Source organism: Mauremys mutica, chromosome 4, assembly GCF_020497125.1.
Source record: "Mauremys mutica isolate MM-2020 ecotype Southern chromosome 4, ASM2049712v1, whole genome shotgun sequence".
NCBI classification, from domain to species: Eukaryota; Metazoa; Chordata; order Testudines; family Geoemydidae; genus Mauremys; species Mauremys mutica.
In genome coordinates this window covers 80,712,395-80,730,041 of record NC_059075.1, presented here as the reverse complement: position 1 = coordinate 80,730,041, position 17,647 = coordinate 80,712,395, and the positions used below count along the sequence as shown (strand labels likewise).

The following is a 17,647-nucleotide window of genomic DNA, read 5'->3' as shown; positions in this document are numbered from 1 at the left end:
ACAGACATGTTGTAAAGCATCATTCATTGTGCGTCTATTCTACTCATGCATGTGAAAGGTTCAGTTACAATCAGGTCAAACAATTCTTATTAATACTATATTTTATACACAGAACAACAAAAAGGGTCATTGTAGCATTTAAAGGTTCATGCTACAATATTAATTTGATAAGTATGGTGGAAGACCAATATTGGTTTATCAGTTCATGGGAAACGATGGCCGTGTTACAACCCAACAGTCAATAGAAAAATAGCCATATGAGTTCCTTAACAGGAGATGTGTGGGGCTCAAGCTAAAGTATTTTGTTTGACTGAGGAAAATGAACTGGGCCTTTACATAGTATGGGAACCTTTCGTCTAATTCTATATGCATGGCCTATTCTTTCCTAGCTTACCTTCCAAGTTACTGTCCTCAGCTTCATATGAAAACTTAAAGACAGGACTGATATTCCGCATGATGGGTAAACCATATGTATGAAAGCATTGGGACAGGGAAACATTACAAAAATGCACCAATGTTTAAAACAAAGCCAACCTTTTTCACAGATAATTGGAAGGGAAACACATGCAGTTACAAGAATAAACAGCACATTTGGAACTGAAAACCACATAAAGTAATGTGAAATGTGATCATAAAAATAGAGAAATATCATGCAATAAGAGCCATTATACTCCAACATAAAAAATAGCCTGCTTATTATAAATATATAGGGGCTGCACAAGACTATAACAGACTTGAATTATCTGGAGTATATTACAGGAAGTAAATAGAGATGACATGTTAATATATTAGCTTTTCAAAACTTTGATCAGAGTTGCAGCGAACTTTTCTCCCTTCCAGTGAATTCTGCAGGATAAGGAAATATCTCTTCAAGCCCAAGACCTTGGTATTTGGAGCCTGATAAGGTAACACTACATCATCATCATTACCAAAATACTTGGCGGTTGTAGAGCACTTTACATGTTCAAAGCGCTTTACAAACATCAGCTAATCCTCACAACACCCCTGTGAGGTAGGTAAGTATTATTATCCCCATTTGGCAGGTGAGGACACTGAGCCAGACAAGTATTTGCCCAAGGACAGTCCTGTGTTTACTCTACTAGGTCAAGGTTCCTCTCATACACTTGAATGTAGCTCCCAATGAAGAGCAAGCTCAAAACAACAATGACAATTGTCGAATTTTGCTAGCTTAGGAGTCAGTGGTATCCAAACAAAAAATGCCTGCTGATATAAGTCAAGAACTGTGTTAAGTTCATGTCTGGTAAACAAGACCAGTGTGGGACTGAAAAACAATGAACCAAAATTGGTGTGTTTGAAATTAGAGCTAACTGGTGGACAAAATAATGAGGGGATGGACTAGTGCATCCATCACTCTCCCTTTTGAGGTCCTTAAAAGAGACTGTGGACAGGTGACGGGGAATGAAAATTAGCAGAGGGGAAAACCTGGCTAGCTCAGCACTGGTAGAGTGCAAGAAGGAGGAAAGAGCAAGCTTCACCATGATGAAAGTGAGGCAATCCCAAATTAGGGAAGTTCTGTTCCCTGGTGTCATAAACAGATAGTTAAGGGTTAAGGTCTGTTTTACCTGTAAAGGGTTAACATGTAGTACCTGGTGACCACCTGACCAGAGGACCAATCAGAGATAAGATTTTTTCAAATCTCTGTGGAGGGAAGCCTTTGTCTGTGTGAGAACTGTTTTTGGATCTAACAGAGGACAGTCATGTCTCCAAGTTCTCCTGGAGTAGTTTCTACTAATTAATAGTGAGTATTAATTAGAAAGGCGAATTAGTCTTATGATTTGATTTCTATATTTGCAATTGTGTGTTTGCTAAAGGAAATGCTTTATTCCTGTTTGCTGATATTGCTTTTACTGAGAAAAGGGGGAGAGGGGATTCTCTCCAGAGATTGATAAGGTTATACCCTATGAGTGTCCAGCTTGGGCTCATAGAGATTCTGTACTTTCTTTTTGTTCTCTTAATAAATTCTTTTCTATTAAGGACTTGTTGGTCTTTCCTTGGGTGGATTCTCAGGGAAAGGGGAGGGGGAGGTATCCCTCTGTAGTTGGATCCCGGTATCTCTCCTAGGAAAAGGGAGGGAGGGGGGAGGAAGCAGGGGGAATGGTTTGTTTCTCCTGGGTGTAAGAACTCCATGGATTTGGGGCTCTTGGAATCCCCTAGGATTTTGGGGAAGGACTGTGTCTCAATTCACATTTCCTAATTGAGTGGTGGCAGCGAGAAGGAACCCTACCCTAAGGGTTAGGGTGGTGGCAGAATACCTGCGGGTCCCCATCTTTGAACCCACAAGCTCAAAGTGGGGGTGAGATCCCCCATGACATGGTGGCAGCTTACTAGATCTAAACTAGGATTTTAGTTTAGAGGGAAACCAAGTCAGGTCCCCACATTGGAGCCCAACAGTTCCAAGTGGGGGTGAGACCTTTGACATGGTGACATGCGGGTCCTCACTTTGAAACCGCCCAGTTTCAAGTGAGGGTAGACTCTGACACCTGGGTTCTGTGAGTTCCTGTAATTAGGAACCTTTGTAACTCAATCCAGTTTCTCTGTGGAACTGTCCAGCAAAAATACCACCTTAAAAAGTTCCTGGTAGCAGTGTCACTAAAGCATCACTTGCAAGTGATGACATAAACCTCCAAATCCCACTGTGTTTGGGACAATTTTAGTGATTGTGACACAGCCAATAACTTATGGCTTGTTGGTATTTTTTAAATGAAAGGGGGACTGGTCCTGAAAAGTCCTGAAGTGGTGCAAGTTCTGAACTCTTTCTAAAATCAAGCCCAGAGTGTGTCACAGTAAGACTGAAGCCCACATTAGTGTATCTTCAGGTGCTTCCTAGTAGCACTAAATCCAATAAAATCAGCCAGTAATTGTTAGGCCAAAAACCCCAGGACTGATCCTAACATCAAAGGTAATTGGTTCTTTCCACCTCTTTAGGAAGAGGAACAGTTTTATCAGACTGTGAAATGGTTTTTCAAAGGAAGTGATAAAAAACCCATCAATCGTGTCTAGAACTGATTAAAAAAAATGTTGATTTTCTTTCATGAAAAATGTCTTTTAAAAAGAAACAGATATTGCCAGACAATTTCTTTTCCTTTCAAAAGAAAAAACAACAAAATGTATAAAAAATTCATTTGGTTTCAATTTTCAAATTTTTATTTCTTCTGCTGCACTCTACTTTCCCCCCCCTTTCTTCTTGATTTTCTAGTGGAATGAAAGGAAAGAGGGGAAGCGAAGAGAAAGGGGGAAAATATTCCCCAAAATTGAAAACCAAAACGAAATGATTTTTTCATTCAAAATGAAAAGTTTCATTCATCTTAACTTCACCAAAAAACTGAAAAATTCCATGAAAAAATGTCGAACAAAATGAAAGCTTTGGTTAATTCAAAACTTTGAGGGAAAATACCATTTTTCAAACAAGTTATTTGACCCTCGATAGGGCAAACCTCTGAAAAAATGTACTGTGAAGAATGATCTTTGGCTTAGGAGTGGGGAAAATGACATCATAAATCTTTTCCATCTCCATTGTCTACGATAACTTAGCAATTGGATTTTAGAGATGGGACTTGTGTCCATTCTAAGTCTGTTGTGGAGACTTAAAGGTGCCAGAGAATCCACAAGCTTTCTCTTTCTCTCTGTGGACAAATATCTGGGTGAGTTGACTCACTAGCCAATCTAGACATGTTTTGATAAACTATGGAACAGGTCACTTGATATATAATCAGGCGGGAGGAACAGGAGAAGCAGCTAAAGAAAAAATTGGCCGTAAAATGAAAAGTTTTAATTTGGTTTTGATTTTTTCCCTTTTCAATTAAAATCAGGCCTGTCCTAGTCCTGGTTGCCTGGTAAACCTTTATACACAAATCACTCAACCTAGCTTTTCATTCAACTGATGGGGTTTCTGAAGTTCGCTTCACTCTAATCAAGACATTTTTTTTCTTTTTAAAATCCAGGTTAGTTACAGTGAAGATCAGATAGAAATTGCATTGTATTTTTACAATGACTACCAAGAATTATGATGAAAGAAAAGCATACACATGCTGTCTGAGTGCTGGAGCGACCAGTGATATGGTGCATTTAACACGTGAGTCTCTTTATGGCGTATCATGGAAGAGTGCCATCAAATAATAATACCTGCACTTGGTTTACAACTAGCCTTCATTTGAGTAGCAATAAGCTCTCTGTTAACAAAGGAAACTAGGTAGATAGCCATATTCTCTCTGAGTTTTGGAATATTCCATAATACGCTGCATAATCCCTTAGTTTTTGATATGTAAACATTGTATATGATTTTTCAAATGCCATGTTTAAGAAGAGTGCAAAAAAATCTTTGTAACTTCTTAAACTTACTTAAAATGTCTGAGGTTCACAAAGGCTGTCACATTTGTGAAACAATTTAAAAAAAAATACATGCAGGTTAAAAAATGAAGTAAAACAAAGCATGCACTGCTATATACAAGTCTCGATATCCATAAATGTGAAAGGTACCTTGCATTCATCTACTATGACAGAGTTGTGAGCTGCATAAACACATTGGTTTGAGTTGTTTTCCCTATGATTTTTCATGTCATCATAAATTGACTGAGTCTTGGTCATTTCAATGTCTTCATGCCCCTTATGCTGGGAATCCAGGTTTTCCAGCTCTGCCTTGGAGAGGTGATACACAATGCCAGCACCAAAAGAATCTCCTACAACATTTACTGATGTTCTCATCCGGTCTCTGCAGGAGAAAGAGAGGTTTGATAGTTAATGATAAATCCGTCTGGAGCATGAAAGACTCACTTGTTGTCTGGAGTTCACTATTAGGGAAAGGGGAAAGTTCGGGATGAAAGGAGTGCCTAATATTGCAGGTGCTGCTGCTGCTGTCATTTATCCTCTACAGAATGTTTATGAGATCTTTAGAGTGGAAAGGATTTTAGCTTTCAAGAGAAGTTGAAAAGAAATGCCTTCCCAGGGGACTGTTCAAACAGAAACTATATACAGACTTCCATGGCACAGATGCCCATAGTCACAGATCTGGATCCCTGATGTGGCAGAGCGATTGTACAAAGAAACAGCCAAACAGTATTTTGCATTTTGCTGAGATCTGTAAAGTGCCTGCTTCTTGGGTTGGAGATTTCTTATCGCTATGCACGTCCCATTTCACTGCCAGTAAATTAACCTGAATTCATCAGGGCCCTAAATTCTCTTTACACAACCAGGGGAAACGATTTTAGATTTAGTGACTTATTCCAGCTCTCAACTGGTGTAAATAAATAGCCTCTCCCCTTTATTCAAGCTGAGGAAACTATGGGAAGGTGATGTGAAATCTCGCTATGGGACTCAAACCTTCAGTGCTCCTGTTGGATTCTGGTTCCCTCGCACCACTAGACACACAGCCAGCTGTTACAGTGGCACTGTGCCCATTCACACTGTTCTATGCCAGTATTCATAGGGTATATGTGCCAATCAAATATAGGTCATAATCTGTGAAATGATGAACCAGTGACACCTCTTCAGTAATAAGAGCCTCCTGGTTGCAAGTTGATGCCAAATTAGGCCCACATGCTTCTTTACAAGGAAACACATTTGTTGGCACTTGCAGACATTAGACCAGTATCCTTTTTACACTGCTGATGATTCTGAACATGAAAGACTAGATTCGCCCCCACACCAGAACCCTGCTCAGGGGCAAGTTTTTTAAAGGGAGGTTGTGTGAGAACACGTTGCAGTGTCTTGATTCCATGTCTCCTGCCTGTAGCGGACACTAGAGCTGCTCCATTGCACCCTGTGTAGTCATTTATGTCAGTGTAAATTAAGTGCAAGTAGATGTAAAATGCTTTCACTCTGGTCTGGTGCCATTTTACACCTGTTTTACACTGATGTTAATGACAACAATAACACTGTGGGACTATTAAAAAGTCACATTTCACCCCAAGAGTTCAGGGGCAGAGGAAGTGATCCATGTATAGTGTTGTGCATGTCTATTTAACTTGAAAGGTGCTTTGACATCCTTTTAGGGTCAAAAATGTAAACCAACAACAATAATAATAAATCTGTAGACCTCTACCGATATTAGCTGGACAGAAGCATCCTCAGAAAACTCTGTTAATTCTACTCTAACAAACCCACAGCAAGCAAGGGAAGAGTGCTTGTGGTGTCCTGGTTTCTGGTTCATCAGGGAGTCAATCAGAAATGGGAATACAGAAAAGCTGAGGTGTATTTCCAAAAAACCCAAGTCTACTCAGAGGATGACAGGAAGATTGAGCAATATGAACTTTGATCAAATGACAGAGAAGCAGGCATGTACGATTCCATGCCAGTAGAATTCCTTTCCACGTGACAGTCATTGATTTGACAACATTGTTTTTTCCCTGCTCTTTCTAATATTGCTGGTACTAGGTTTGCATTGTACAGCCGCTTAGCACTGCGCCAAAAGTTTAAATCTGATTTTACAAATCAGTGAACTACTACTAATCATTTTATATCTTATGCATGACTGAGTGAAACTTATGTTTAGTGCTTTGATTAAAATTTCAGTGTAAACATTTACAAAACCCAATTGAATCACTTTCACAAGTGTTTTTCATTATTTTGCTATTATGTCTGACAATTATGGTTGTCAGACCATAATTATGGAATTTCATAAGCATATCAGCAATTTTTTGCAAAATGTTCATTAAAATAGTACCAAAGTGTGAAAAACATTTTTCATTTATGGGCAATACTCACAACAAAACATTATAGCAGGAAAAATCCCTCCAGTTTTGCTTTGCTTGAGTGAAAGATTTTATAGAGTTATCATGCCATGCACGTATGATGCCTACCCTAGTGGAAGTGGCAGACTTAGAAAATATTACTTGCAGAGGGTTAATTTTTTAACAAAACCCATCAAATATACTGAACTCTGCAATAAGATCTCCATGGAAACATTATAGAACGCCTGAATAATTTTGAGTGAATAGTCTTACATCTTGAATGAATTCATTAATGCCACTCCAGGGTGAGTGCTCAGAATGCCAGACAGGAGGTGGAGACCAGAATCCACAAATATAGCTCCAGTGTGGTTTATATTTAACAGGCGAGGAGATGCCTCAATCTATCTGTGTCTGTTAGTAGACAAGAAAAGACATTCAACTAAGCAAACAGCACAATGTTTCAGAACTATTCACTGTAGACTGGGCTTGATTGACTTAACGGAAACACAGAGGGTGAAATCCTGGCCCCACTGACTCCCATTGACTTCAGCCAGGCTGATTGCATCCAGAGAGAAAGGATGGGTGAAGAGAGAAGGTTCCATTCATTCTATTCTTAAAAACAATAGACCAAATTATGTTGTTGATTACAATGGTATGACTCCACTGAAGTCAATAGGGTTGCATCAGTGTAAATAAGAGGAAAATTTGGCCTACTAAATTATTTGTCCAACATATCGACTTCAATGTAGTCTGAAACACTAATTCTGAAAGGATGATTGAGAAAGGGAGTCAGCCTGGCTTTTGCTGAGATACAGCAAATATTTTGGAAACACAAGGAGTGCTGAAGGACTCAATCTCTCTTCCGACTACCCAAAATACCTAGTAATGTCAAGATCAGAAGAATCAATACATGACTGATGGCTGGGTCAGCAGTGATCAGACAAAAAAATTCTTTCATCTGAAGAAGAAAGGATTTCTCATACTTATGTTATTTCTCTTGTAGGATCAGATCCAACTCCCATTGACTTTTATGAGAGTTGGATCAGGCTCATAGGGTCTGACTCTGTATTCCACTCACTCCGTATCAATCAAAGTTAGCAGCATTGGAGGCAATAAAGTTAAACCACTATATGAGTGAGAGGAGAAGCAGGTACACAAAGTGTTGTTAGGTATTATTATTAATACTAGTATGTAAAAAAACATTGTCCCTTCCAAGGAGCTTTCTTGACTAGGTACTCTGGAACCTAGAAAGGATCCTAAAAAGAGATTAAATAAATCCTTCAAGGCTTCCACTGACTCAAAAAGTGACATGCTTAACTTGCCTTCATCTTGTTGGCACTCATTTTACTTGAGTTTACATTCTAGAAACAGACCTAAGCAATAACATTCAAATATCAGCTTTCCCAAGGAACGTGTGCCTAAGCATTTTGAATTTAGACCCATGTTACACAAGCTACAGAAAAGATTCAGATGTCATGCAAACTTTACCAGTTGTGTTTCTGAATGTAGGTGTCTGCTTTAGATGTTGAATCTGAGCAGTTTTCCCAATGCAAACTACTTCTGTACCTGGGTCCATGGTATGACATTTGCTAAGCTTGTTAGTCTCACAGTTGGAAAGTAGCCAGCTTTACTAATGATGCTGGATTCGTTCCAGCTGTTGGCACATAATGCTTTCCTATTAAATGTCACCGCTGAGTTTTGTGTAGTTTTAAATTAAGAAACTGCGAGAGTTGTGAAAGCTTGGAAAATTTGCCTGATAAAGTTCTGTGCGTCTGTCTTTCTACCCAATCTCTCTGTACAAGAGAGGGACCAATGAGGATATGATCTGATCTAGATCCAGAAACCCCTTAAGCCTCAATTTGAGGGGAGGGAGAGTCAAGGCTGAGACCCAGTCAAAACTCAGGTTTGGGTTTGAGAGTTCTGAAACTGTGAAAGCTGTTTTCTGTGAGATTTCAGCCTAATCCTGACAAATCAGGTGATTTTTGTGATCTTTTCTTTCATCTTGAACACTAAAAAGCTCACAAGATGAGCCATTTTTACAAGATTTTTTCTAATTTGACCTGAAATGCCAGGACAATTGCTATTCTTAAAAGATATCTACTGTATTGATTTGCATCCAGACAAGTTCCAGATATCAGGCTCATTATGATTGTCTGCACCTGTATCCATCTCCTGTATTTATATCTATCACTCAGTCAGTTAATAGACAGCCTGATTCTGATCTCACACAGAAGTTAATGGATTTACATTGGTGTTAAACTAACATAAGCAAGGTCAGAATCAGGCTCTGAATGTTTCCTTAGCTTTATCAGCATGACAAGATATACAGAACATGCCTCCTTTTTTTCTCATTTTCTTTCTTTCTGAAGCCTTGACTCTAAGTCTCTGAATTTTATCACTATGGATTGAACTGTTGCTGGTCAGGCCAAAGAACCCCAGAGCCCTCCCAGTTTGGGAGAAGGTTCCAGGCTTGTCTTTCACTTGGACACAATCCTGTAACTTTCCTTTCAGAAGTTCCTTCTCTGACTCTGGCCTTGTCTGTACTAGCAAGCTTCATAACTGGGATTCACCATCGGTGCAGCTCCACGGCACAGGCATTTCTACTCCCATGTTGTTTAACATGCCTCTGAGCAGGGCTAGATGACCCAGAGGTAAAATCGTCTGGGCCCTGCCCAAACTGTAGCTCCCGCCAGTGGAGCAGCACTTCTCATGAATTACAGCTTTGAGGTTCACTAGTGTAGGCAGGGCTTAAAATGACATTTCCCTAAAAAACCCAAACAAACCACATGCTGCATTTATACATCCTCCTTCCAGCAGCAGAACCCTATCTACTTGGCCTATTTTGAGTTCCAATGAAAACATATATTTAAAACCTGAGCACGGACCTCCTCTTGTCCTGCCACTCCTAGCTGCAAATTCCTACGCCATTTTCCTGTTTTGAGCCATGACTTCACCAATGTATTTAAAACCACACAATATCCTCTTTTGCCCTTCTCCAGCTGCCTGCTGGGCCCCACCCTGGTTCCCCATTCTGAGCTATGATTTCACACAATTACAATATAGTTTTTAAAATCATGTTTTCCCTTTGCTTGCCCCAGCTGTAAATTCCTGCCTCATTTTCCCCTATAGCTGGGACTGGAGCTGGGAACTGTTCTTAGATGCTGGTGTCTCACAGACAGGGTGATACACTGACAGGGTGTAACTGAAGAAAATCCCTCATCTCAGGTCTAGCAGATATATCACAGAAGGATGGCTACAGGGGTGGATTGAGACCTTGAATGCTTCCCAATTAGGCAACAAGGGCCAATGGTAACAGGGATAAATAGCACATTATGTCACTAAAGTTTCAAAGTCAGATACTCAGATGCATCAATTGGGCTGCTGGGGTTTCCCCTGGCATGGGGAAATCAGTAAGTGGTATAAAGCTGGCATAGCTAGTGTTACACTTCTTCCCAGCATTACTACCTGCAACCTTATAGCTTAGGCTGTGTAGTGATGTGCTGAAACAGGAAAGGCAGTGACCGGAGTGCACTGTGCTACTGCAATTCAGGCTGATGTAAAGGTTTCTAGGGGCCTGTCACCAATCAGTGCAACTTAGAGGAGCCCTGGGACTGCACAAAGTTGTGTTGATGGGATGAACTGGTCCCTGGGAACTCTGTCGCAAGGTGGCACAAAGATGTCTATGCCTCCAATCTAAAATGTACCTGAGGATCTGAGTCTGGGTGTCTTATTGTTGTTATAATTATTAATGGGGCTTCTAAATCCCAGAGGTGAGGAACAGAAAGCTCTGGGAGAAGGGTTGAACAGGTGGATGTCTCTTGGCTGAGGATCTGCAATGGCACTGAAAGGACTCTAATCCCAAGACCCTGAGGTTGAAAGGTAGGTCAGGTCATGTTTTAGAGACTCTCCTGGTAAAAACTGACCAGGAATATCCTTCCATTTTCCAGTTTGCTTTCTCATTTCATTTGATTTGTGGGCTCCTTTAGGACATTCATCCTATAGTGTCTTTGCTGAGAAGAACTCTGTGAAGAAACCTGATTCTATTAGGAACGTAGAACGTGCTATGCTGGATGGATCAGTGGTCCATCACATCTGTAGCTCTATCTCCATAAGTACCTGATGCTTCAGAGAAAGGTGTAAGACTCCCATAACATAACAGACAACTATTATCATGGGGGTACGGTGGGGGGATTTCTTCCTAACCTCAAGCAGTTGGCTGTATCCTGAAGCATGTTCATTCTAGCTAATGTAACTGGAGATGACATTATTAATACAATTGCCAAATGCCATCTAAAATCCTTCTGTTCTAGACAGGCATCACTGCAGTACCCATCCACAGACTCGGTACCCAACCCTCCATTTAGACAAGAATTATAATAAGGAAACATAAAAGCAGAGTTAAATAACTGTTATTGAACTATGTTCGTAGTTTGGAACAACAGCTTGGAAGGTTACATATCTCTAGGGAATGTAGTGGCTTTGGCAGGAGTCTGTGAGTCAAGCCTCTTAGGGACAGGATCCTCAGCTGGTATAAATTGTCATAGCTCCATTGAAGTCAATTGTTTAAGTCAACTGACTTCAGTGTAACTATTGCAAATTACACCAGCCATAGTTTAGATCTGCCCTTTAGGTTCTATTTCTTGTTCTAATGCTGACTTAAGTGGCCCATGTCAAACCACTTCACCTATCTGTGCCTCAGTTGCTCCATCTGTACAATAGGTATATTTTAGTGAGCTTTGAGATCCATGATTGAAAGATAGCAGAGAAGAGTAAATCATTATTTGTTACTTGATGTAAGTACATGATGACTTCTTCGGATTGAATCATGGAGTCACTATTACTTACAAGAGCCAGTCAACAGCAACAAGCAGACTGATGTCCTGAGTAGGGAGACCCACTGCAGTGAGGATGAGAAGCATGGTGACCAGTCCTGCACTGGGTATACTGGCAGCTCCAACACTTGCTAAGGTGGCTGTCAGACTGTAAGAACAAACACAGTATTGGGTAACAACAAGGAGGATGTGACTTTCAATGTGTACTCACTTGATCAAAACAAAAGGTTGGTTTTCACCTGGCATGTCCCAGAAAATACAGGGCTGCATAACTACTAGACATGGGCTCAAGCCACAACTTTGAGGATTCTGTTCCTCCACCAACTCCAATTTAAGAGTGTTCAGATCTGGGGGGTTTGTTCAGACTACTATACAGATAAAGGCAATTTGCAACATTCATACCGTTAGCCTGGTTTTGATTTTCAACCTCCTTCCCTACATTTCAGAGATGTTTGAATCCAGGGCTTTTACCCATATCCACCTCCACATTCCAACTGGAATTTCTGCAGTGTAGGGACTGCAGGCTGACTTTCCAGTGCGGTTCATTAATGTTAATTTACAGAGCTTGCAGTTAGTTTTGTGAGATAATAGTATGGGGGCAGGGCAGGCTCCAAGTTTTTTGCCACCCCAAGCAAAAACAATTCCCTGCGGCCCCCCCCCCGGCCCTGCCCCAACTCCACCCCTTCCCTGCCCCATTCCAACCCTTTCCCCAAATCCCCAGCCCCGCCTCCTCCCCCGGGCGCACCGCACTTCCCCTCCTACCCCTCCCTCCCAGGGAGGGAGAGGGGAGAAGCGGAGCAGCGGCGCGCTCGGGGGAGCAGGCAACAGTAACCCCCGGGTTACTTCCTGAAGCCCTTCTTGCGCCACCCACTGCCGCAGCTCACCTCCGCTCAGGGCCGGCTCCCGGCTTTTTGCGCCCCAATCAAAAAACAAAACAAAAAAAGGAGCCGGAGTGCCGCCTCTTGGAAAGTGCCACCCCAAGCCCATGCTTGGAGCACTGGTGCCTAGAGCAGGCCCTATGTGGGGGAATTGGTTGTTATCAATAAGGAAATGGTGAAAGACCATGTATCCTACAGTCACATGCTCCAAACTCTGGGAGCTTGTGATAAACCAAGCCCAGATACAAAGCACTCTTGTTCTGGTTTGCAAAACCAACATTCAGCCAATTAGGTTTTGCGAATCCAGAGCCATGCCTACTTTTGCTCCAGTTAGTAGAATGTGAAAGTCGAGTACAGTGAATGTCTGTGCTACAAATGCTGGAAGTCTGAAAAACCAGGCTACAGCTTCAGAGACACTAGGCATTCCTTTGTAGAATGGAAAATAAATTAGGCAGCAAGGGAGCCAAAGAACAATAAAAAAATATAAAAGAAGTCTCTGTCTTTCTGAAATAGATCACGCTATTTACTACTACATTTGAGATGCTGTGGGTTCACCAAGGAATTAATTTTAAAGTGCTTCCAATAAAGAGGTGGGGGAATAAGTGCCTCCGTGGGGTAAATACTTGGCTACAGCATGGTGCTAATGTGAGGACACAGTATTTTAGCCCCTACCATTTCCAGGATTATCATCTCCAAGGGGTAGGTTGCTTTGCCAGGTTTGGTTGTTGGGTTAAAGCAGAAATGCCCAAAAGGGCAGATCTGAGGTGCAAAAAGGAGAGTTACTAAACCTGCCTGAGCCTGCATTTGGGTCATTTGAACCTAACCCCAGCATTGCTAGTTGGGGTTGGCAGACATAAGAGAACAACCTTCTATCCATTTGCACTGCCATATCAGAACATAGTCTGAGTGTCACAACACAAATGTCATCCCATTTCCTATGGCTAATCCACAGGAGCACTGCTGTCAACCTCATTCCGATCTCACACCAGCATACATCAAGAATAATTCTGGGAAGTTCAGGAGGTCAACTGCACTAGTGTACAAATGGTGTGAAATCTGAATCAGGCACAGTGAGACAATTCTTTAGAGTAGGAGCAGGAAGAATAATTCAGATCAACAAGTCCCAGAACTTCCTCTGCCAGCAAATATTTTATTAGCAACTCGTCTTTAAAAAGAATGTTCTTATTGCTAAAAACTAAATTGTATTATTCAAGGTCCAACTTTACAGCATCTGCCTTTGAGAGAAGCAACCTAACTCCTTTAAAACCATATTTTATTATTGTAAGTAACCTGCAGGAGGTAAAGAACTGGAAAATATGTTGCTAATATAGTTGGGCAAGAAACACAACACTAGAAATTCCAGTGCAGGCACTTCTTTATCCTGAAAAGGGGTTAGCTAAGAGGAAGGTGGGTGGATTAGAGACACAAGGAAAAGGCAAACTTGGCAGCATTCATGTGTGGTTTGAATTATTATGATTCAAAATGTCAGGCTTAGTGCATTTGTCATGGTTTCCATTGTAAATGAATTCAGCTGCAACAGTCATAACTTTGCCATTCTCTTTTTTTAGTAACAGGATCGAATATGACTTTAAATTGGATTACAGTAAAACATGCCAAAATTATACTTACCTAACTTAAATGTGTGTATTCCTTTGAGCTTCCAGATGTTTCCACACAGTTCTATATGTAATGATTTGCCATAGTAGGAATATATCTACTGTACTCTGGGTTAATGTGAGCACACTGAGATAGAATTTAAGAGCTACGGTCTCCAGTCTATTTTGCTGTAATGATAGCTCAGGGGTGTCAAACTCATTTCATGTGGCAGGACTGATCTGATACCCTGCCACTTGGGTCAGCAAAAGTTATTAAAATAGAAATAGATCAATATAAACCATGTTGGTAGTTATTTACATTCACCCTTAGATTTATCTGAAGTTTCCATTTCTTTGACTTGCCATGTTGGGGTACCTATTCTCCAGCCAGCGGGTAAGCTGTCTTCAGTGCCACTTCCCCTCACCCAGCCATGTTCCAACTTCTCCAAGACTTGTACCTCTCTAGTGCCTCTTGAACATGACCAAGTGGTTCTACACCTGCACATGAGGGATTGCTGGGCCATATGGGGACATGAGCTGTAGCGCACACAAGTGTTTTCCTCTCTAACTCCCCTGGGTGGACCCTGCTGGAACACACTAAATGTCCCTTACTGAGCATTGATGTAGTCCTGCTTGAAATGGGTGACATCCCTGTGTGATGGGGTGCACTTCCCACACCTGCCCTGAGAGGGCTGAATTAGGCCAAGCACACCCAATTAACCAATTAAGTGGCAGACATGAAAGATATTTAGGCTAGGAGGAAGCCGCTAATTGGAATCTAGATCACCTGAGAGGGAACAGATGGGGCTTACATAAAGCCAAGAGACTGGCAACAAAAAGGAGGCTACCGGGTGAAGAGTGGTAGTCACGCTCCCTGAGGGAAGGAGGATGAGGAATTCCTGAGACCTAGTAGACCCTAGAAGAGAGGGACTTGACTAGTGTGAGTGGAAGCAGAATAGGAAGTAGCCCCAGGGCAAGAGCAGTAAGGTTATGGAAGCTGCAGATCTTGACTGCTCAGTAAAGGGACCTGGACTGGAACCCAGAGTAGAGGGTGGCCTTCTTACCAACTAAGCCTACCAGAGTGGTATGGCTAGGGATAATGAACTAGCAGACTGAGTCACAGCAGTAGGGCAGTGGATGTGAGGACTGTTGAATCTGTTTGTCCAGAGATACCTGGAAAGTATCATACCCCGGAAGGGAAAACCACTTACTGTTCTGTCCAGGGGGCTGAATCACAAAGAGGAAGCAGCAGCTCCTGGAGCAAGAGAAGGGCTGCAGACAGAAAGTGAGGGACTGCAACTGCTGGAAAGGGGTGTTAACTGAGCAGAACTAATCCCCAGAACAGCCTGGAGGAGGAACTATCAAGTGGTGAGTAGAATACCCTGTGACTCCCAGCCTTGCTTCTAGGAACTGAAGGGCTACATCAATACTTGTGCCACAGCAACACTCATTGTAAATGTGGCATGGGGAGGCATATATGCCCCTCTTCCCCTAATCAAAGGGGCTGCCTAGAGACCTAGTCAGCCCCAGGACAAGTGTAAAAGTGCATGAGGGCTGCTCTCATGTCTACTGGCAGATGGCAGCTCCCAAGAAATCCCTCTGCTCGTCTGGACTATGCCAGAATATGTTACACTGCAGCCATATCTCTTCGTCACCATTGCCCCCTCACAGCCGGAAAATGCCTTGCACCAAGGCCATTATTTTTATTATTAATTGGCAAAATAAGAGGGAATAACCCAAGCTAACCATATGGATACTTTCTATGGGAAAGTCTTTTTCTATTAGTACTTGTATGGACTTTCTAAATAATTAATTTCCTGTACCTAGCTTGGAGCATCCCTCTGCATCTAACTAAGTTATTATGTTGGACAGATAAGACCATTGCTTTGAACCTTGTGTTGTACAATATATATGGAGATATACCTGTCTCACTCAGCTGAAAGGTCATTGAGTCCAGCCCCCCATTTTCACTAGCAGGACCAAGTACTGATTTTGCCCCAGATCCCTAAGTGGCCCTCTCAAGGATTGAGCTCACAATCCTGTGTTTAAGCAGGTAAATGCTCAAACCACTGATCTATCCCTCCCTCCTGTACATTTACTCCTGTACAAAATGAGTTTAAAATGTTACTAACCCAGGAGTCACAAATGATGGCAACACACAGTACAAGGCAGTGGAGAATCTCTTTAGGAAGTCTTACAGCCTGTATTAATACAGGAGGTTGGATTAGAGGATCACAATGGTTCGTTCTGGTCTTAGATCCTATGAATCAGGGCCATATCTATTTAACAGTCTTATCCATTGAATGCCACTGTGAGAAGCCAAAGTCCACACGTTTCACTGTGTAAGAATACATAGGCATTCAGAAGCCATCACTGCGTCTTCATGCTATACAGCCTTCTAAATCAAAGACCCAGTTCTTTGCAGAAACATATAGAACCCACCTCACAGTGACTATCTGCCCACCATCCAACACAATTCCATTCATCTGTGCTATGAAGATGGCAGCAACTGCTTCATAAAGGGCCGTCCCATCCATGTTTATTGTTGCTCCAACAGGCAGGACAAATCTTGTGACACGCTTATCAATGCCCAAGTTTTCTTCAAGACAACGGAAAGTGACAGGTAATGTACCAGCACTAAAAGAATGAGCAAAGACATGAAGAAAGACAGGGTTACATGGTACACAATATTCTTGCATGATGGAACAAGATCAGAACTATTGCAATTTTGCTATGACCATTTCCTTTCTCAAGTCCAATACGTGCACTAAAGAACGTGCAACCAAATAGAAGTTACTGAATTCTATGGGAAAGACAAGCTCAGTGCTTAATATGTGATTTTTAGTACCTCATTGCTAGAAAGCTGGCAACATTTCATATTTTCCCTTCCTCTGCCAAATTTTGTTGTTTTTAATCCTCCTGTGTCCATAAACCTTTTTTCAATCAAGACACACTTCAGTATTAACTGGAGGTGAGATTCTGGGTCACACAGGGGCTAGTTGGAATTTCGATCCAATTTATGAATTCTTTCTTGGATTTTTTTCAAAGCACAGAGCCAAATGACTTTTTGCGATGGGAATTCAAATCAATACTGAAGGGTCAAATCCTGCTTCTCTTCAGTTGTGGAGGTGTTCTTTGCAGAAGAACCAGTGGCCTATGCACTCCTCATTCAGAGTTTGGGGGACAGCAAGGCTGGTGCTGAGGAACAGGTGCTTGTGTGGATCTTCCTCGCCATCCCCTCTGTAGGGAGCAGAGCAAGCTATTTCACCCATTGGGCCTGAGTACCCTCAGCAGAGTTGTTCCAAACCACTCTTTCTGTCCAGTGAATTGAGATTCCTTCCTCTGCTGCCCAAGTGTGCTTAGCTCAGCTGAATGATCTGCCTCTAAATTAATGAATCCAATTCAATTACATGTATTGATGCTTTTCATTTTCAGTGCTTGACTCTGGTCCAACCCTCCACTAAAGTAACTTGGTTACATCCTGACCAGAGTCACTTCTGAAAAGTGAACACTGTTCTGGGGAAATTCCTGTTAAGAGCAGTTGCTCAGTATAAAGATAGCTGAAGCGTGTCTGTACCAACTCGTTTGCATACCCCCATGTGAGCTAATGGAAATTTCTCAAAGGTCATCCTGATTACTGTATCAATACTAGTTTT

At 41.7% G+C, this 17,647-nt stretch overlaps 1 protein-coding gene across 4 annotated transcripts in view; it reads right to left on the bottom strand.

Moving 5' to 3' along the window:
* SLC1A2 (solute carrier family 1 member 2) overlaps positions 1-17,647 on the bottom strand; it is an 83,545-nt gene that overhangs the window by 10,989 nt on the left and 54,909 nt on the right. For all 4 annotated transcript variants that reach the window (XM_045015233.1, XM_045015234.1, XR_006579087.1 and 1 more), the window contains exons 8-10: positions 16,434-16,628; positions 11,532-11,666; positions 4,498-4,729 (exon numbers count right to left, since the gene is read on the bottom strand). In XM_045015233.1, the coding sequence (XP_044871168.1) occupies positions 4,498-4,729; positions 11,532-11,666; positions 16,434-16,628 (562 nt within the window). The remainder of the gene's footprint in view (positions 1-4,497; positions 4,730-11,531; positions 11,667-16,433; positions 16,629-17,647) is intronic.